This window comes from Phasianus colchicus, chromosome 10, assembly GCF_987193195.1.
Source record: "Phasianus colchicus chromosome 10, bPhaCol1.hap1.1, whole genome shotgun sequence".
NCBI lineage: Eukaryota > Metazoa > Chordata > Aves > Galliformes > Phasianidae > Phasianus > Phasianus colchicus.
This window is the reverse complement of record NC_143445.1, coordinates 16,909,033-16,930,581: the sequence shown is the minus strand read 5'-3', so window position 1 is coordinate 16,930,581 and position 21,549 is coordinate 16,909,033. Positions and strand designations below refer to the sequence as shown.

General features: G+C 42.8%; 2 protein-coding genes across 3 annotated transcripts in view; both read left to right on the top strand.

The window, feature by feature from the left end:
* LOC116235421 (uncharacterized) overlaps positions 1 to 19,146 on the top strand; it is a 93,937-nt gene extending 74,791 nt beyond the window's left edge. Inside the window, exon 4 of the mRNA XM_090147532.1 lies at positions 19,108 to 19,146. Within this exon, the coding sequence (XP_090003658.1) occupies positions 19,108 to 19,118 (11 nt within the window). The 3' untranslated portion in view covers positions 19,119 to 19,146. The remainder of the gene's footprint in view (positions 1 to 19,107) is intronic.
* A 23-nt stretch (positions 19,147 to 19,169) lies between these two features.
* Positions 19,170 to 21,549, top strand: part of SENP5 (SUMO specific peptidase 5) — a 44,298-nt gene continuing 41,918 nt past the window's right edge. Inside the window, exons 1-2 of one of the 2 annotated variants that reach the window (XM_090147525.1) lie at positions 19,172 to 19,307; positions 19,956 to 20,125. The gene's annotated coding sequence lies outside the window, so the exon portion shown is untranslated. Of the gene's footprint in view, positions 19,308 to 19,955; positions 20,126 to 21,549 lie in introns of both variants that reach the window. The other variant, XM_090147524.1, reaches the window with a different exon arrangement.

Below are 21,549 nucleotides of genomic sequence, written 5' to 3'. Positions count from 1 at the left end.
GTTTTCTCACCAAGCAATATGTGCTCCTCAGCCTTTTCTGTGTTCTGAAATCAACTGTAACTCACTCTAAAACTGCACCCAGATAAATCCAGAACAAGTGATAATTCCTTAGGAAGTACATTTCTGTAAGAAGATATGTTTGGCCCCAAAGTAGTAGCACTGAATGTTATTCAGGAGTGACTTCCCCTATTCAAGTCCAAGGGATCTTTCTACAGCTGGAGCTGAACATGGAACTGCTTATTCTGAGGCAGGAGTGCTCACACATTAGGTTATTTCCTAAGCAGCTGTGTCCATACTCAGTTTCCACTCTGACCCCATCCAGTTTGTCTTTATGGAAAACACTGGAGAGGGTGCAACAGTGTTTGTAGAAAAGGCATTGGAGCAGTGAGCCAGAGTGCTTGGCATGTGTGGTAGAGCAAGGCAGGGCCTGGAGATCTTTGCATTTTGATCTCAAACACCACAAATTGAAACTTCCCTTCAACTTAAGTCTGCAAAAAGAATTGTGGGAGAGGAAATTAATTGAACAGAAGAATCCCAGGACTTTGGTAAATATTAAAAAAATCACTTTTCTCACTTACTGTCTGGCTTACCAATCCTGTTCCCTTAGACCAGGGACAGTGTTGGATTGTTAACCCTAAAGATTGTACTCAGGCTGTTTGGATGTATGAAGGAGAGGACTTGAGTTGGGAAACAGTCTGACCAAGTTTGAAGGAACTACATAATGGAAAATTACCAAATATAAAACAGAAATCAAGACAGTGTTACAAAGACTTGCAGAGTACTATGAGAAGCTTATGGTTGGAAGATGGAAGAGCAAACCGGCTGAAACGAAGACCAAAGAAATCTGACCTGAAATGAAAGGAGAAAGGTGTCCATGATTTCAAAGAGAGGTTACTAGGGTAAAAGAACCTGAGCCTACAAACAAAAAATGATTTAGGGCCATTAGGAATTAGAGGAGACACTGTGCATGGGGTTAAGCATGTCGTACCTGCAGCCAAGGTCTCTCACGCTTAATTTTTAGTGGTTAGTAAGCTATGCGAAACCCCTACATGTGGTGTGCCCCAGAGAGGTCTGTTCTGAATTCAGGGGGCTGTATCATCGGTGAGATGGGGAACGTGCTGGAGGAGAATTAAGGAGATGGTGCTAGTAGCAGGTATTTAGCAATGGGCTCAGTGGCTGCCACTGCTGAGTATTTGGCAGCCCCTGCTCCGTGGCTGCGGACTGAATGCCAAGAACCATGCCTAACGCTTCCCATCCGCAGCAAGCTCAGGGCAGCCTGGCAGATGTCCATTGGAAGTGTTCAACCATGTCTGTGACGCTGTGACAGGTCGGGGCAGGCGTGGAGCATGGAGCAGGCCCAATTCCCACGTCTGCTCGAAGGCACGGGTTGACGTTGCCAGTCGGCTGATGTAGCTGCTCGCTGCCGCTGAAAGGGGAGGCTCCAACCCCTGCTCCAGCTGTAGCCTCTCACCCTTCCCTGGCATTCCTCTGTCATTTATCTCACCAAGCGGCGAAGTGATGCAGGGAGCTATGCCAGCAGCAAATGAATCATTCATTATGGTAAGGTTAGTTCTTTGGCAGACTGACCCCATGAGTTAGGCTAACAGAGATCCAATGAGCGGCTGTGCTGGCACTAGGGAAATGACAGCAGCCAACGGGGAACCTGGATAATCTAACCATTGAGTCACTGAGTCATAAAAATTTGTTTGGAAGGGATCTCTGGAGATCATCTGGGCAAAACGCCGACTTAAAGCAAGAATATCACCAGCGTTGCAATGGTGAATGGAAGCACCAGCTGTCTCAACTTCAGTTTATTTATGTGTGAAATAAGGGAAGCTGAGTAACTGCTCAGGGATGTATCTCGAGATCTGTAGGTGAAAAGTATTGCCTTAGCGTGAAGGACTTCCCAGACCATGCGATACTGCTGAGTGCCAAGGGTAGGGTTTTTCCTGGCCTTTGTGTAGGTTTTGTGATATATGGACTAACGTTTTAGGTACAGGACTGAACTTGTTTGAATATTAAGGTTTCATAAGCAAGGCTTATGAAAAAAATACATCAGTATGTCATTGAAGAAGGGATGATGCACAGACCCATCTGTTTCTCAGGAGGCTTAAAGATAGTGGGTTGCCTGGAAGCTGCTCCTGATGTGATCATGGCTGTCATGTTTGTCTACCTAAACACAGTGATGTCAGAACAGAGGCACCTTCATTGCTCCTTTACAGTAGCTGCTTCAGACTGGATCAGTTATAACCAGTTCCTTTAAAAAATATTTGCTTTTCAACAGAGGTTTATGTAACATGTTCTCCGTGTTTTGGCATAGTTTAAAACATGAGAGATGGAAAAGAAGTTAATGAACAACATTTCAGTCAACATCAAAGTGCTTTCTTTCTTTAGCAAATACCCATCATGTTATGATGCAATAATAAGAAGTTCATGGTCAACCACTTTCAGTTCACTCTTCAGTATTTTTGAGACCATATACAAAAATCCTGCACTGCCCATGAAAGAGTTAACTGCAGACAGGGAGCATTGATACATATATATACTTTAGGAGGACCTTGATCTTATTATAGAGGTCTGGGAAGGAATTACATCAGGATATGAAAAATAAGTGAAAATGAGAGGGGAGAGCCCTTGAATCCTCTCTGGAGGAAGGAAGAGCCTGGTGACAGTGAGATTCTTGTGATTCTTGTGAAAAAGGACTCCTGCTTCTGAAAGCAGAAAGGGGTGGATAAGTAAGAAACCCTTGAAGGCTGAAGATGCAGAGTCCAAACTGGAGGCTGCTGGCTGGTTTGAGGACATCTCAATTGGCTGAGCAGCTGAGTATGAGTTAACAAGGGGACAGAGTTCTGAAAAGAGCTAGGTTTTCATAGACGTGCACGAGGAGTTTGTGGTCCCTGCAAGGGACAGTGTGTGTCAGCCTGCTTTCAGTGACGCATCTTTTCGCTACCAGAATCTGTAGCCTTACTTTGACTGCAACAGGAATTAACAGCAAACAGCCTACATTCCCCTTCCCTGAAGAATATAAAAGCTGTTGGCAGAGGTGGAAAAGAGAAATTATCACAGCAAAATCTGGAGAGCTCTGTGCACTTTCATGGGGGGAGCTGGGATTTAGGGGTGAGGTACTTTTGACCCTGAACTCTAAGAGACTGAACATGTGAAGTTCTTTATTGCAGGCATATCTAACTAATGAGCAAATGGGATACCATACTGTGACTGGAGAACAGCAAATAAAAATGAGCTACGTTTAAGAGTAGTAACTATAGGGCTGCTCAACTTGTACCAGTAGCAGTAAGGCTTATGAATAAACTTAAGAGGAAAGAATAGTATGAAAGTGGGAGGGAAGGAGAGAGAAGTGAAATGCAACAAATTTTTATCAGTGCTGGGTCTTTTCACACTGTTATTTTTAAGACTCACCACTTTCCTAGCCAAGGTGGCTAGGAAAAGTGGCACATCTCCTAGGTTTTATTAATGTATCTGATATCTGCTACATGGGGAACTACTAAAAACGTTACTCACAAGTTACAGTTCTGCTGGCTCAATGAGAGACAAAACTGTGTACCATAGAAAGGAAGAATATCAGCTTGCAGGAAAGCTAATAGTGAAGTTTCTCCTATATCCTAGGTTATTCTTAAAACAGATCCTGCCCTAATATAATCATTAATGTCCTCAGCAGACAAGTGGGGATTTCAGCAAGTCACTGGTAACTTTTAGAGGGCACAATAGTAGGAGAGGATTGGAATATTCTACGTAAGGGGCCAGGTGACCTTGAGAATGAGAGTAACAGAATAAAAACAAAGAAATAAAAAAGCTGAGCCATGTGGCTGGGGAGTTGGTGCAGTAAGCTCATGGGAAGCATAAATGACTGGACAGGAAAATCTGAGCATTTGGTCTGGTTTCAGGATGATTGGATTGTCAGCAGAAGGCATCTGAAAAAGAAATTCAGTGTCTGATCATGTCTTGAGGAGCAGCAGACAGGGAAGTGTCTGTTGGTAGTGAGCTGCAGTTGAGGTGGGTATAGGGAAAGGCTTCTGAGATGAGCAGAGCTCCTTACACACAGACAGACCAGGGAAATATTTGCTTCTTGCAAACAAGGAAGGCTTTAAAAAAAAAAAAATATATATATATATATATATATGTAGGCTTTCAGACATTATTAGTCACTGAAAGCTGGACAGGTTGAACAGACTAAAATTGTCTATTGTCTAAAATGAAGTGGTTCACCTCTACTTCCTCAGCCCATGTTTGCATTGTGCAGTGATGGGGAAGCTGGAGGTGCAGGCCAGTCCCTGCAGGCCCAGCAGCAGCCATGGTTGGAGCAAAGGCAGTCCTGATCTGACCTATCTTTTAAAAAAAAAGAAAAATGAAACAGCAACGATGGGGAGCAGCAGTGTGGTGATAATCCCATCTCCCCTGTGTGGAAGGCCAGCACACAGTGACTGCAGAGCTATTTCAGATTTGTCTACGTATCCTTTAAAAAGGAGACTTGGAGGATGCTGATAAAATAGCTTAAACTTGAGATCTACTGCAAAGGCTTGTTCAAGATCTGCCATCACAGATGGAAAAAACCAATGGATGTAAAGTGATATGAATGTATGCTCTACGCAGACCCTATGGCAAGGCAGTTTTACACAGCCATGCCTGTTAAGTTATGTACCTAAGTCAGATGGAATTGCAGGAGGAAGGCTGGGTTGCAGTCTCCATTTTGCAAACGTGAATCTGGAGTGGCTGCCGGTGTCAGCGAGGTTATACCAGCTGGCTTCCAGCCCAGCACTTTGGTTTGCTTGACCAACTGTCTTTTCACCTTTGCTCACAAACAGCAGCAGATAAAAGTTGGCCTTCTATGTGCTCTCATTGGTGACTTAATCCCCAGCACGGGCTCACTTATCAGCCCTCTGTACACAAGGCAGAGTTAATTGGCTCAGATCCACCCGAGCGGAGGTCCCTGGAGCTATGCTGATTTTTACCAGAGAAATGTTTTGACCTCGCCACTCCACTTCTGTATGTAAAAAAAGCTCATCAGATTTTTCAGTGAACTTAAGTTAGTGATAAAAGATCTCTCCTCTATTCACCAGTGGGGAACGTATCTGTTGTTGTGAGTACTTGCTGGGGAGGGGAGAAGTTGTTCCCCAAACAGCCCAACACGTTTGTTTCACCTCCCCTGCTCTCAGCCAGGCTCACACGGTGTGTTCACGTGCAAATTCCTGCGTGTTGATGTCACAGCCTCTGCTTAAGTGGCCTCTATTTGTGTTAATCTTGCCTTACAAGGTAAATAAATAATCTGGAAAAATAAATAAGCAGCAGCCTCAAAAGCACGAAAAATTGCTGAAGGTGCAATACTGACTTGCCAACGGTAGATGGTACTAATACATCTCGGTAACACTTTCCTGGTGGATTTGAAAGGGCAAAAGAGGCTCAGATCTGAATCCGCTAAAAATCATAGAAGCCAAAGGCTGTAGAATATCATCTCCTCAACATCAGAGGGTGTTTAGCAGCCCAGTCACGGCCATATGTCAGTCTGTTGAGCTTTGCTGAGTTCTCAGCTGAAAAACGACCATTCCGGAGAGTGGCAGGAAGCAGACCGGTTGTTATGAGACTTTGTGAATTTTAAATCTATTTTCAGGAGTTCATAAAAAATTCTCTCTGGCCTGCACTGGGAAGCACTCTGAAAAATTATTGCAAAGATCTGAAAGGCCAGAGTGGAAGGCTTCAGAGATGCAGCAGTGTAGGTTTTTACTCCTTATTTTAACCTCTTCTTATCCTAATGATGTTCCTGTTCTATATCTTAATTATCACTGAAGGAAATCCTAATCTTTCCTTCCTATGCTTATAGGATCCTGCAAATGTCATTATGTCACAATCTTTCGCTGCACTAGGGAGCCCAGGGAGTATTTCTGCCATCCTTATGCATGTGATTAACACAGATTTTTGCAATGGGTAGCAGCTCACCTGGGCTGGTTTCCATGGTGCCGTTAAGCTGCAAGTGTGGGATCTGGCACTCATTTGCTAAGAGCTGATGAGGAGTTGGAAGGGATTTTTCCCTTTGACCTCTTCGTTCAATGTCAGTAGTGCTAATCAGTTTCCTTATTGGGTTTCAAGATTCAGGTACTCTTCTTCAGTACACCCTCTGCAATTTGCAGTGAGGACTGATTCAAAGGATATGATCAGTTTTGCAATATAATGATTTCTTCCAGCAGCTGCTGATACTTGCTAACCAGTATGAACCACTGCTTTCTTACTGATAAGGTGAGCTGTGTTGTATTCCTACCAGCTAATGATGCTCTTGGACAGTGTAAATACAAAAGGGTTGAAGATACTAAAGTGCAGCTTTGGTTTTGGCCAAGAATGGATTCGGTACAGCTGTTCCAGCCTTTGGGCAGGGAGCTTATTTCAGATTCTCTCTTATAGCCTATTTTATAAGTTTTATAATAACCTTCAACTGTTCATTAAAACATGAGACATGCGAAATCTGCTCATACTTACCGTGGCAGTGATAGGAACAAAAGGCATATTTTGTTAGTCTATCACTGCAGGCTAATAAAGTTCTGCACCGTGAAAAGGTGCACTGCTCACGTGCACAATAATTGTCAGAGATATGGTAAAGTCAGTTTGCCAGTGCCTGCTGACTGCTGTTCTGAGCACATTTTTGTATTGCTCTTGAAGCTGAGATGATGGAGCACTTACAGCATGGGTTCCTAGCCATTACACGTGTCCAGGTATGAGTGGCTAAAAGTGTTAGTGCTCTAAATCAAAGCTAGCCATCAATCCAGATCCCAGTGAAACCAATGAATGGTTTCTGTAGATTGTATGAGAGAACAGGTTTGACTTGCACAATCTGAGCAAATACCATTGAAATCAATGCAAGGATGCTTATGCACTTCAGTGGATGAACACAGTCAGGCTCTGTGTTTTCTCTGTGCATACACACCCTCACCTCTGCACCCACATGTATGTGCATGCACACACAGAACTAAGAAGACAGATCCCTGAAATCTATTCAAAAAGATTTTTGAGGTTAAGTCTCGTCTTCAAGGAGTTTTGTTTCCTCCTAGAACAGCCAAAATTAATAAACTTTTTGTCTAAGAACATATACCAGATTTCAGTTTAGCAATATCTGTCAGAAACAAATGCATTTCATTAGGAATTTGGGTTCTTTTTTTTTTTTTTTCCGGATCACTGTGAAATAAATAATGTAAATATCCTCACTTCCAGACAAGCAAAACATATTTAAGAAATGGTTAAATATACCCGTGAGAGAGCTACCAATCAACACTTTTTTTACTAGTTTTGTTTTGCATTCTTTTCTGACTAGTGTATTCATGACCAGCTGTTTTTAGAGCTAGTAAAAATTCTCAAGCTCACATTAGGAAGGGTTTCAGTTACATGATCTGTAGCTACAGTTGTTAGAACACTTGGCATGGCATTTAAAAATGGAAAAATTGTTTTTGTTGAGTAAAGCACCAAAGCTCTGAAACAATATTTCAGTGGACTTACAGCAAATGTTTTTGAACTTTGCCACTAATGACCAAGTGACAGGCAATTCGGTAGGCAGGGAGTTTCCAAATGTGACTTGAAGTAATGTCCACTTAATTTTTGTGAGTATTAGAAATTTCAGTGCACTTTCATGGGAAGGACTTGCAACAAATTGCCCTTGACCAGTATTGCCTTATCCACATTAACGTGCTGGCTCTTTTCTCCCGAGAGTTACCTTCATATCGGTGGTCATGCAGCAACAGTCTCCTTTGTGTTTGAGGGTCACTTTAAATGGAGAAACTAGAAAAGTTCAGTCAAATTCTAGCAATTTTTGCTCTTAAATGTGCACTGGCTAATAATATTTCTTTTTTTCTGGGCAGAAAGTACCTATCTTGTGTACCATCAGTCTCTGGCTGGCAGCTTGCACAAACCCCCGTCTCCATTACAGAAGCGAGCACAATAAGAAGCAGGTTTGGACTGCGCTGATAGAGGAACTGGGGCTTATAATGGGGCAGCAGCTTGGTGCTCTCTCAGATTACTTCAGACTCCAGAGGGAAAATAAATACTGAGAGTTAAAAGAATGTATGAAATTCAGAAAGGCTACAGGAAAAACCAGCCTGCCATTCTCAGAGCAGCAAAACTAATGAAATAAGGATGGATGATTGTATCTACCACTGAAATTCATTAAGCAGGATCATGTCAGGACTCCTGATACAGGATGGAGGACACAACTGCCAGTGTTGTGTGCCACTGTTTCCCTGGGGAGGGGCTGGAAAAGGAGGAAAGGAGGAGGCAGGAGTGACCTTTCCCATTTGAGGGTGAGGATGTGTGGGAAGGGCCCCTTGCTCTGTGCACACAGCCAAAGCACTCTCCTTGTCTTCTGTGCTGCCTGCAGCCACTCTAGCACTAGGTCATTCCTACCATTCAGTCCCAGAATTTGCTTCCCAGCCTGCTATCTGAACTGCTGGCTGCTTGCAGACTTCAAGCCCTTCTTGCTGGTGTTCCAATCCCCATCTTCCCATCCTTAGACCCAGCAATCCACAAGCACTAGCAATTTTTGGAGTGATGCTTGCCCCTGGGTGGGCTGGCAAAGCTCCAGCTGCAGTGCAGCCAAGGGGCTGGGAGACACCGACAGCATGGAGAAGGGCAGCTCTGCAGAGCTGCTTTTTGCTGGCGTGCTGGCCCTGGGATTAAATCTAAGCTCCCATATTTGCTCCTTTAAATGATTCCTGGTTTTATTCTGCAGTCACTGCCTCCATATCAAAATTTGGAAAATAAAGCTATAGAGCCAAAGCAGATCAGCTTGAGTAGTGTCAAAGAATCTGAATGGAGGTTTTATTTTTAGGGTAGAAGTGGTCATTGCTTTGCACATGAGTGAACAGAGGATGAAAATCCATAAGGAAACCAAACATTTGGCTTCACATTCAGACATCACACTGTGTCTCTTAACCAGTATTGCAACTAAAGGCATTGAGGAAGTTAAATACTGGTGGGGCTGGGCGAGATTTTTTTGTGGTTGTGTAATGAGAATTATGGCATATTTCTGCTTTTTTGTAGGGAGATTGAGCTGGAGTGTAACTAACATTTGTCATGGTACCACCAGTCAAGTTCAATATGCTGGAGTGGAACGGGGGGTGGGGGTGGGTGGGGAAGCAGGAGGAATAATTCAGTCCTACAGCCATTACTTATGGGCTGGAAGCAGGACAGCATGGGGACGTGACAGTTCCCTGACAGTTACTTTTGTCCTACCCCAGACAGTTGTAACAATTACACTTACACTTAATTACTGCACTTAGATTGTGGTAGGCTAAAGCATTCAGTAGCATAAGAGGTGTAAAGAAGCAGAATGCATTTTTAAATTTAGAAAATCCCCTTGAGAAATATCCTTATTTCACACTTATTATTAGTAAAGCCAGCTTTAGAGAGAAAATTTTTGCTTCCATGACTGGAACCAGTGTCTTCAGCAAGAAGCAGGTGTACAGAAATCTCTCGTATGGGGACAGCGATGCTCCATCTGTTCTGAAAATCTAGTAGCTGCTGAGTCATCTCCCATGCTGTGTGTATTTGACATATTTTTTAAAGGTTATTAATACTGGGGCACTGAATGCTTAACTGATATGTATGTTTTTTACATTTATTTCATTTTCCTGTGAGCCTGAATGTAGATATTTGTCTGATCCTGCCACTGTTAAACTCAATGACTGAACTCCTTGTTTGTTCCAATGGTGGAGACTTAATGTTGCAGGCTTCTATAATTGAAACAAGTGACCCACAGTGATAGAAGGCTCAGGTCCAACAGACAGGGCATCTTCTTCTTAAGCTGTTTATAGGTGTGAATTAAGATGCCTATGAAAAACGCTTTACCGTTTCTTCCAGATTCATCCTTGTAGCAAAATACATGCAGAGCAAGCAGAGTTTGTAGGGGGAGGACTGGAGCAAAAAATTACAGCCAACATGTCATGCTGCTCACAGCCTTGGTGGGGGCTGTCAGCACCCAGCAATGTCTGTGCTGCTGCTTATGGCTGAGTTTGTCAGTTTCCTGTGCTCGTGGTGCACCTTGTGTGTTGGGCGTCTTTGGAAATGTGGGTACTTGTTTTGCTGCCTAATTGGAAGCAGAACTCATTTGAAAATGTATTTGCTTTCCCTCCAGGGATGGTACTATACCAAAATACAGAGTATGCTTTGGCTTAATTTAATAAGTCATAATCTCTTCTCATATTTTATTACATTTTAGTGAGAGGTGATTTTTTCCAGAGATGACTCAAAATAATACAAAAGAAACAACCTTGTCCTGTGAACAAAGCATGAATTATGGCTGATAAAATCAAGATAGTTTGAAGGCTTGCCAGCACAAAGAATGAACTCCCTTGGATTCCTAACGTACAGAGTAATGTCAGCAAGCCCAGATTTCCCGAGTAATTTTGAAGTTTAAAGGAACCTTAAGGACACTCGAAGGAAATCAGTAGAAAGAAAAAGTTTCATATTAACGCGGAAAGGAATTACTATGAAATGAAGAAAGGAACGAGCTGATTTCTGCTGTTCTGATGAAGAGCCACAGCCTGCAAATGCTCTATGACACACTTAGCTGGTGCCTTTTGGATGTGGATGTTGTGCTCATTGCGAACTGCCATCTCGAGGAGGTATGTAATGCTGTGTGTGAAAGTGGCAGCATCAGCAGAACGAGGAGTTCACTTGGTTTGTGAGTCTGTTCCACACGGGATATTGGACTGAAGCTCCATTGCCTGTATTATCTCACAGCTCCTTGCCAGGTGCCGTTCAAGAGATGAGCTTTGGCTTTTAATGCCATTTATGGGTGGAATACAGCATATTGTACTGGCTCAGACGGGAGGTGTAAATCCAGCAGGTAGCTATAACTGAACCTTCAGAGATTTGCGTTGTGAATCTCATATATTTGGTAACCTGGTGGAGCTGCTGTTTATTTTTATGTTGGAGAGCATCTTTCTGTCAGGCTTTCCTACAAAAGGAAGCAGAACTGATTCAAAGAATGAATATATGGGCTTTTACGATATACTGAGCTCATATTTAAGGTTCCCAATAAATTCATAAAAATTCATCCTATAAAGATCCATAAAAGAGTCTCCCATCAGCTTCTCTGTAGCCGAATGCAAGAAATAAACTGGCTTCAGTGCAGAGTGTATCTTGTATGCTAAAATCAGCTTCAGCTCAGCAAAGAACAAAATAACGTATGTGAACACTTTTACAAACCTGGACGTGCTTCCAGGTTTTGGATGCGAGTAGATGTGTGCCTGCATTTTTCTCAATGAGTGTAGCTATGAAAGAGCTGATGGCACAAAGCATGAGAGACTGTCTCGCACTTCGGTGTGGTCTGAGGAACTTTGTCTCACACTGGATGAGCACACATGATGTATGGTCTTAGCGTTTCCGGAATGACAAATAATGCAAAAGGCTGCTCTTACAGCATGGCAAATCATTCATTTTCCTACACAAGAGTTTTCAGAAGGCATCCACCAACTGTGAGCCTCAGTGCTGTGTGCATGGTTTGAGATTTGTAATCACTGCGCTTCTCTGCTTTGTGCTTAGGAGTTGTGTTCCTAAATGTTCCCCCGCGATCTGATCTCAGTGGTTTTTGGTGCTTTCTAGAGAAGGACCTCTTCAAAACTGTAATTCTCAGAAATTAGACATGTTATGCCAACAGCACTATTTAAAAACAATGCCTGAAGATCACATCCCGGGTTTTTCCAGTCTTTTTTCAGTCCTGGTAAAAAATCTCATTCTTTGCACTTGTGCACTGAGCTCATCTGAATTGGTATCAGTGTTAGGAAGACACAGCAAAGATTTCTAAAATCTTTACATGGGTTATAATTTGTTTTGCTTTCTAAGTCATTACCAATGGATCGATACTTCTTCTATGGCACAGTGAGAACCAAAGCTAGACCTGTGTCTGGGTGTGCTTATCAGTGCTGCTTTTGTGATGGAAGTCAGTATCATTTGTTACAGAATACATGGTGTGTACAGGGTAAGTAAAGCTTTGTCTATGTGGGAGTTAAACTGATGCACATCTTTAAAGACAGCTGAAAATTAGTTTGAACATACTTGTTCTGGTGTTTGAGAGGAGTTTAGGTTAAAGTGGGATTCAAAGAGACATCATCCAGGTGTTCTTCCACCCTGCAAAATTACTGAGTTAACTGTGTGTTCTCTGCTTGATGTTCCAAAACTATCGACCTGGTGTGAGGTCCACAAGAGGTGTGCACTTACCTAAGGACAGTAAGTGCTCTTTTCCTGTCTGAGACTTTGCTTGCCCAAGTGACTCCGGCCATCTGCTGTGATCAGCCATGATCAGACACCTGATTCTGAATGCAGTTGTGCTGAAAAAACCCAAGGGTTGTTGTCTCCCAGTCCTTCCTCCCCTCACTGACCCCTCCCGGTGGTTTCTCACTGTCTCCTGCCAGATGTTATCACATCCTCAGGTTGTTTGCAGAGATGTTCAGAAGAGTGCCTTTAAGATGCTTCTGCCCAAATCCTCTGGGTTAGTGAAGAGCTATTACTTAAGCCATTTTAAGTAAACCTGTCTTGTTTTGATTGATAGGGATTGGGACTGCTTAAGTGATCAGCTTAAGAGGGGCCGTCTGTCCTTTCTGCCTGCTGCTCTGGTGACAGGGCCGTGACAGGTAACAGGAGACAGCGAGCACTCCCGTGTTTGCAGACCACAGCTGCCCAGCATCCCAGAGGAACCCCTCAGCCTCAGTGACACCCACTGTTGTGGGCTCGCACTCCTGACTGCTGGCACTTTGCAGCCCAACACACGGACTGTCCGTGCCTCTGCTTCTGCATGCATTCACAGCCATCTTCACGTGAGAGTTAACTGCAGAGCGATTTGATCTTCTTGGTGCTGGGTTACAGGCGACTCGTGCTACTTCTGCACTTTGTTCAAATTACTTTTTTTTCTTTCTTGTGTCTCAAGTAAATGAGAAGGGAAATTTGTATTCACAATGGGAAGCTATACTTCACTTTGAAGGATGTTGTTTATGCCAATGACTCACTATTGGGATTGTTGCTCTGTTAAGTGGCCCAGCAAGGAATCCTCCTTCTCCGCCCTCCTCAGAACAAGCACACAATTCCCCCAAACAATGTGTCAAACTAGTTTCTGTCCATACAGAGGGCTAAAATCTGTTGTCTAGGTGTTCTAAGCCTGTAATGTGGTCTAAGTAACTCTTCCAGAGGAACAGTGAGACGTAGAATACTGCTTCTCTGGCTGGAAGGATCCAGAATTGAGCCCAAAAAATGAAAATTAACAACAGTTCCTTAGCAATGTGGCAGAGGTCAGTGTGCAAAGTGAGTGATTTGGTAATACTGTTAGAGCCCAGGAATTAAAAATCTATTTTAAACCAAGTAGCCTTCCAGAAAATTCTCACTCTTCAAATTATTTTAAGATGCTTTCGGTTCTCCCAAGATGACATGATGGATGGTGAGAAAAGCAAATTAAACATACTGAGTTTAAGCTGGTTTACTGCTTTACTGTGTCCTTCACTGGGTTTACTGTTTTTTATTTTAAGCTGCAAAAGAGTTATTACCATCTTAAAGCTGGGAGCTGCAGACTCCAAATCCGTATAACATCATGCAAAAGTAAATGGGACAGTTAACTGACAGCCGCTGACATGACTTACTGCTGGAAGCTCACACAAGCTTCTGACATGAAAATCCTGCCTGTGAAGGCACAGAACCAAATCTTGTCACCACCTGAAGCAAGCACAGCTCCAGCACAACAGCTTCGGGTGCAGCTGTGCCCACACCACATCCATGAGGATGCAGAGGTACGGGGCCTGCCCTTCTCTGCATCCTCATGGAGCTCTCCATGGCCTACCATCACCTGGGATGCCGTGGGCCCAGGGCTGCTCCTGCCCCAGCAGGGTGGAGCCAGGGATGGGAGCTGGGGCAGGGAGGGCAGCACGAGAGGCCTTTCCCTGCTACTCTTGTTTTTCTGACACATTTCTCCTTGTTCCCTACAAAGGCTCATTTTCTCAGGCTGATTTCAGAAGCAGTGGGAGATGCCGATGTGAAGCCAGTGCTGTAAAAGCGTGCAGAAACCTAGCTTAGACTTGGAGCCTGGCCTAGCCAGATCAGCAGTAAAATTTTCAAAAGAAAAGAGGAAAAAAGCTATTTCCCATCACAGGAGCAGTGGGGTGTTTTCCATGGGAACAATGATGTTCTGGTTAAGTTCTAAGAACTTTTCTAATTATTAGGCCAAACCAATGTGAAAGCTGATGTCAGCAGGAAGAGCTGATGGGAGGAATTATAATTCTGTCTGGGGCCATATGAAAGCATTATACCATGTCTTGCTCCAGACTTTGCATGACTCATTTTCCTCCTGGTCAGGATCTTGTATTGAAGTGCAGACTGGCAGTTCTCTGGATCTTTCCTTGTGCCAAAACTGCTGTGAAGCTGAATTTGTTTTGTTGTTTTCTTTTCCAGTGCCACTGTGAGAAGTACCATCAATAGAATTTCTTTGCTGTGGAGGGAGCATCAAGCAAAGCATCACACTGCGTGGGGCAGTAATTGCAACACTCGCTGCTGATTTATTGTCAGCACATTCTCTTGTGGAAGGAGTCCTTCCTCTGTTCCATCTGTAAAACTCCACTGATTTCAGGAGCAATTATGGCTGTGTGCCACTTCTCAGTATCTGCCTCTGAGCGTTTAGATCTTTATTGTGTGTAGATTTTCTCTAGGAATCTATTTGCTGCTGAGACTCACGTTAGACACCACACTGCACAACTCTTTGAAATTAAACTGTAATCTTCCACCTGTAAAACTGAGAGTTTGCCCCTTGATTAGGAAGCATTTTTTAGAAGCAGGTCACTGAGTGACTGATCTCTTTCCTCCCCTTTTAGCTCATCCCAGCGCTCACTGGTTCACTGCAGAAGTACCAGCAGGTACAGCTAGACTGGATTCCAAGATACTCTGAAGAGACAGAGAGACAGTCACCTTTTTAATGATGCTGTCAGTAGGTGAAGCAGGTTATAGGGCTGTAAACTATATTTTGCAGAAAGCAACAAAGCAAGGAATTGCATCATAGGAAATGGGCGAAACCTGAAAATGATCAAGTCTTCAAATCAGAGAGAAAACCTTCTCAGCTGCCTTGAGATCTGTGCCACTTGTGTCCACCTGGTGAGTGAAGGCACCGCGCCAGCAGCAGCCACATTCATTCACAGGTGTATGGCACTTACCGAATCCTTGGGCAGTCTTTCTGGAAGGCTTTGTTATATGTCAAGCCTGCGTAAATGTTCACGTGGTTAAAACATTCAAATGCATCTGTCACACCCAAGGAGCACTGTCAGAGCTTCCCTTCCCTGACCCTCTCTGAGGTGGCTGTGTCAGAGGTGTGACTTCTCAGCCAAGGTGGGCATTCAGTGCCTGCCCTGCCCATCCGTGCTCAGCTCTGCTATGAGGTCTCCATTCACACTTGAGAACAGATTTTCCCAGATTCAGACACGTGGATACTCAGAACTTCTCAGTTTATGCATTGAGAATACATAATTGCACACAATCCACTGGCTTTGCACAGGATTTGAAATACAATTGCTTTTTATTCAGTAGGACAAAAATATGGAGCTACAAACAAAAAAACCCCATCCCTACTGTATACCTATGATTCCTACTTCTATTTCTTTACTGCCATGGGTGTTATCTGGAGTCCTGTAAGTTGATCAGGTTTTCTTTGCAATTCATCTTTTGACTTTTGAATCTGCAATCTCCTTCAGCTCTGCTGTTTGGTTTCTACCTCAGCTAGTCAGAATGTGTACGGTGCAAAAGCATTTCTTTCTTCTTCCTCGTCTTCTTCTCCAAATCTTGTGTGTGCTGCTGCAAGTCTGTTTCTATTTCCCAGAGACTGGTATATCTTGATTTATGTGTTTGGTTTTGATAATTTTTTGTGCTGCAAACAGCAGTCCTCTGCACAAGAGCTGGAAGAAATGACTTCTCCTGCTCCGTCTTATCTTCTCCTGACGATGCCTCCTCAAACAGATAAGCCTCTTTCCGTCACTCCTTCCCTGTTTTCTGATGCAAATTCATAAAACTGGAATTAAAATTCATCCTGCTGCTGCATGTGGTGGTTTCCCTCTCGACAGTTTTCTGAGTGAGAGCAGCAAGTGTGAAGGTGTTGAAAAGCAGCCTGCAGTGCGCCGTGTCAGCTGTAGCTCTCTAGCAGGAAACACTGCCGTAGTGAGATCAAAACCTGATATTAGCATGGTGTCCCGGGTAATGCTGCTGTTCTTTTTGTTCTCTTAGAGAACACGCTATTTTCTTGCTTCATTGCATCTGTAGCACGCTGGTCGTGGCAACTGTCATTATTCAGGGATGGTCTATCATGCTTTTCAGTGGAAAATTGGATTCTTGACAAAATCATTTTACTTAAAGTTTTGTCTTTGGTAGTAGGAAATCTTCACTTTTTTATCAACAGCCTTTCAAAAAGGATTTTATTTTTTTTACCTGAAACTTTTAGAATTTTTTGTCCTTAATTTATTGTTGTTTAATTTTTGTAGAACATAGGGACAGATGTGTTTATATTTTCTATCTGTTTTTTATGGCTTACAATAGCACTGACTCTTGTGGTTCTTCAGAATTCTGCTTAAGTGCCAAGGAAGGAACAGAGGGCCAGTATCTATTTCACACTTTTATCAGGATAAATCCACGCTAGCGCCACTGGAGCCGAGGGAGTTTCTCTGTATATGTGTCAGTCTGTCCACGGGGCTTCTCGACTGATGGTGCAGCGGGTCAGAGCTCCCTGGTGGAGACACGGCTTATATTGGCAGGAGAACAGTAATCTTTCGCCAATATACTTCAAACTAGTTTCTTGTACTGCATAAACTATGTCTGGATGAAAACTAGTTTCTGCTGACGCTGCTTTTCTTAGAAGTATAATTTCCATCCTCTGATGGGGACAGACAGACCGAGGAACAGACGTGAGCTCAGATGCGGTTGCTGGTCCTGCATGTCTCTGGATGACCCTGCAAAGAGGTTTTTGCTCTTGTTGCTCAGCTGTGGCAAAAGCAGGTGATCCCTTTCCTCCCATTGCTCACCCCAGGGGTACTGGGATGAAAACTGTAGAGGAGCAAGAAGATTTGGAAGGGAAAGCATTTCCCCCTGCTAGCCTAGTGGACGCCTGTGTTCATCGCTGTGACCCATCAACAGTCTGTCCTCTGGGCAATGAGCCACGGGCCCTGAGGTGCTCCTGGCACCTCCCGAAGTGCAATCTAAGGTGCATGTCAGCACTGATTAAATGGAAGCTTTATAGCAGGCGGTTTGGGCCTTGATTATTTCAGAAGCACCAGTAGTCAGGGAGCTGGATGGCTTGAGCTGTCAGCTGCGTGATTTAGTGCGATTCCTATAGGGAGTAATGAAGGTTGTGATAAACTGCAGTGTAAGAAGCCGGTAAATAACTTTTATGGTAAGAATGTGTTTGGAAACACTGAATAATGGTGACCGGTGTCACAGATCTTATTGAGAGGTGCTTTCCAGAGTTATGTATTTAAATGGATACAGTGGGCCTAAGCCATCTCCTGGAGCTCAGCTGAAATCGATAGAATGACTCCAGGGTTGATTTAAAAAAAGAAAATGCCATCTGTAACGGTACGTTTTTATTGATAGCACAAAGCAATTAACTCCATTGGAGAAGTGGAGTACACGTGTTTATATTAATACTGATTTATTACTTTATTACTTCTGTAACACAAAACAAAACTTCCAAACCCTGGCATACACTTGTTTCTCTATCTTGGCCTGTTTATCATTTCTTTTTTATCATGAAGCCCACACAAATGAAGAGAGACATTTATTATGTTCCTTTATTTTGCAGTGCATAATTCAAATCTGGAAATACTCCTTTCCAGAAGAAATACACATTTATTTTTAATGCTTTTCTACAATTTTATTTTCGATGGGTTATTTTAAGAAATGGACACATCTGGGTTTTTATTTTTATTGTTTTTAAATTCAGCAAACTCTGTAAAGCACAGTGAAAAACTGAATCTCAGGTTCTTGTGTTAGGTATAACTAGATCAATGGATTCTTCCTAAAAATTATACATGAGTCCTTTTATGATTTCAAGTGGCTTCCAGCCAACATTCTTTGCTTTTCTAGCAATATTTTCAGGGTAAATAACTGAAGTCACTCTGCAGTGCTGTTTGCTTTTGGCACGTTGTACCATGGATGCCATACATAGGACATGCGCTCGTACTGACTGCAATTAGAGTTTGGTTTGGTGACACTCAGAGCGTCTGCCCATGCGGAGCTGATGTTCTCAGAACTTCTTTGCAAAGGTCACAGTGCTCTTTTCTCTGCTTCCTGTGCTTCAGGCGCTTATGGAGCACAGCAAGCTGACTTTCTGGTTGGTTGGTACCTGTACTGACTGTGATGTGTGACTGGGGCACACTGACAGATGAAAAATTAGGAAAAATCCTCATCTGTCAAAATTGAAATGATTCATAAAGTGGGATTCTTTTCCACCACTCTCCTAATTCCGCCAGAGCACACAGCTGCTTTTTCGGAATGCACATGACAGGATGTTTTGACATCTTTGAAACAGAAATCTTCATATTTTCACTTCAATTGAAGCTGCTTTCTACTGCGAGGTTTTAGAAAATGGAAACCAGAAGTTTTAAATGAAAGAAATAAAATAAAATAGGAACAAAAAGTTAAACAAAACAAACCAACAAAACACCCTGAGTGGCCCAACCTGAATGCTTCTTTCAGCTTGCAGTTTGCTGGATTTCTACGTCTTCCTTTCTTCACTGCAACACAGGATGCAAAGGATTGACAAAGCAGGGTCCTTCGATTAACGCAGAGGCTCCTCTTGCTCTACAGCACACTTGTGAAGTTGTGATGAAGCAAATCACTAGGGCTCAGATTGGTGTCTGGGCTGTGTTCTGACATTTCCAACTGTTCTGTGAAATTGGAAGTTTTTCCTTTCTGTCCCTGCCTCCCTTGCGATACTGCAAATTATATCTTTCAATCAAATTAGCAGAAGGCTTTTTATACGTGCACAAAGGGGTTCAGATAGTGGTAGTATATTTATAATGCATATGAAAATATAAGAGTTTAAGAGCAGATTAGAAAATTGGCAATCGCAGTCCTAATGCTCTTCATCTGTTCCCTTCCTAGGAACTGGCTGAGGACTCCCTTGCCATGTCTGTCAGAAGTGCTGGTGTTGCCCATGCGCCCAGCCCCATGCCTGACCAGCTGCAAGTTTCTGAGTTCCTACATGGCTGAGCTGCAATGTGGAGGGCTGATGTCCCGGCACAAGGACGTGCTGCTCTTCCTGGGGTGGATGCAGTTGCCAGCCCTAGAAAACCTGCACACAGGTAAAGTAATGCAGCTATCCACTACCATGGGTTATGCTGTCAGTCTGTATTAAGACAAATTAGTGTACTCGGAAGCAATCAGAAGTAATTACTCTTTAAGAAACAATAGGCATCACTCTGTGGCTTCTGTCTGACAGCTAGAGAACTTGGCTTCCTGTGAAAAACCCATACAGCTTAATCTTCATGTGTCAGATCATATTTCTCTGTCTTCTCTTGGTAAATGTTTACATTGCTGCAGCAAAAGGGGCACTGTGTGATCTTGACTAACAGGGGACTTGTGTGCTTAGAGATGGTAATGGGATCCAGTATCTGCCTGCTATCTCTCCCAAGATGAACACAAAGAGGGTTTGTAGGTACAGAATAGTACCACTGCAGGGACTTGAGTGGTCCCACTCAGGACTAAATCCTGGATCCATGAAACCACCTCCTGCTTCTACATGAGCTGATACTGCAGTAAAACAATGATAGGAAATGAAACAACAACGAATGAGCACAGACACCTGACTGTTCTTTTGTTCTTCGGGTAAGAACATGAATGATGTTTCAGCTGGTTCACTTGAGGAGTGTAAATATTTGCACTGAATCCTGCTTCTGCCACCCACCCCCACTACTGCATTTTCATGCCCATCACCTGCCTGTCATTTTTAGATGTTCTCTCAAAGATCAAACCCTTTCTGAAGGCTCCAGTGGAATCTTTGAAATGTTACAGAAATCTGAAGTCAATGTGTGTGAGTAGAGCCTGTTTTATATTCTCTGGGAGGAAGTATGGGATTCATCTCAATGAAGATTGTGCAGAATAGCGGCAGACTGAGATCCAGGTGAGCTCCATACTTGTAGTGCTTATCAAGCATGTCTCTTTAGCAGGTTGTAGAGAAAATCTAAATTTCAGATCCTGGAAAATTTGTTACCTCTATACTTCCTTTTAATTTTGTTTTCATCACTGGTGCTGCCCACAGAGGGTTGTTCCAGCCTTTTACAACTTACATTTGTGCTAGGCTGCGGAAATGGAAGACTAAGTACCAACAAAGTGATCTTGTGTTTAACACAGTTAAGCAGCGTATAAGAAATCTGCATTCAGTTCCTGGCTTTGTTTTGGATGTCTTGTGTAACTGAATATGCAGTTTCTGTTCACCTCAGTTGTCCTTCCATCATATATTACCATCAAAGGGTGATTGTGATGATGTATTCACTGGTGAGAGATTGAAGCATTCCACGTTACTGAGTATTTGGAGGCAAAATAGCAATAGGACAGTTAAATACTGTTCTGTAATTCAGTTTTGCTGTATCTGTGAAAGCTTGACAGTGACTGTCAAGACGGGTCTCTTTCATCAGACTAAACTTTGGTTGACCTTAATTAGTCTTCAGGAGATTGTACAACTCTCATTAACCGTTTTTCTTGATTTCTTCGTGATGAGAGTGGTGTAGCACTGGAAAACCCAAGAAGTCTGTGAAATCTCCATCCGTGGACATTTTAAAGATGTGCCAAGCCATGGTTGACCCAACCTGGTGCTGGCAGTAGTTCTTCTCTGAAGGGGAGGGCTGGGAATCTCTGGAAGACTCCTCCAAGCAGTGGTTCTGTGATTCCGTGGTTTCCATTAGATTTGCCTTACATGGAAACATCAAGGTTATTGTTGGAAATATCTGTAGATGTGAGCAGTGAAAGCAAACAAAATTGGAGTTTATTGTCATTTAGCACTTGTATTAAATAAGTATTCTAAAAAAAACAAACAATCAAATAGCCTTGAGTTCTATTTCTCACAAAGTAATACTAACAATAGGTGTTAGGAAGTAATATCCTCTTTTTATGTTAGATCTATTGGTTATGTGTATTACTTAATACTTAATTTGGTAGGTCCATACTTTTGTCACTTCTGTATAATAATACTGAAACAAAAAATGGTCAAGCATTAACTTTACAATCATGCTGCAAAATGCAGCTCAAGTAAGCCTCTTATGAGGATACTTGAGGCTGAAATATCTTCCTTATCTATGGAAATTCCAAAATAACACATAAATGCTGTTATTATTCCACTAATAGGAAATATTTGCTCTTTCTTACGTTAAAGTTAAATCATTATTCCTTATTTCTGTCTTAAGCTCAAGGTCCAAATAGTCCTCTCTCAGTAACAGAAACCAGCAGAACTTAATTAGTCCTCTCAAAACTCCGAGTGCTTTGTGCATAATGCCCTGCAGCTATTAGCACTGAAAGCCCCCATAAAGAACAAAACCTGTACTGTAGTAA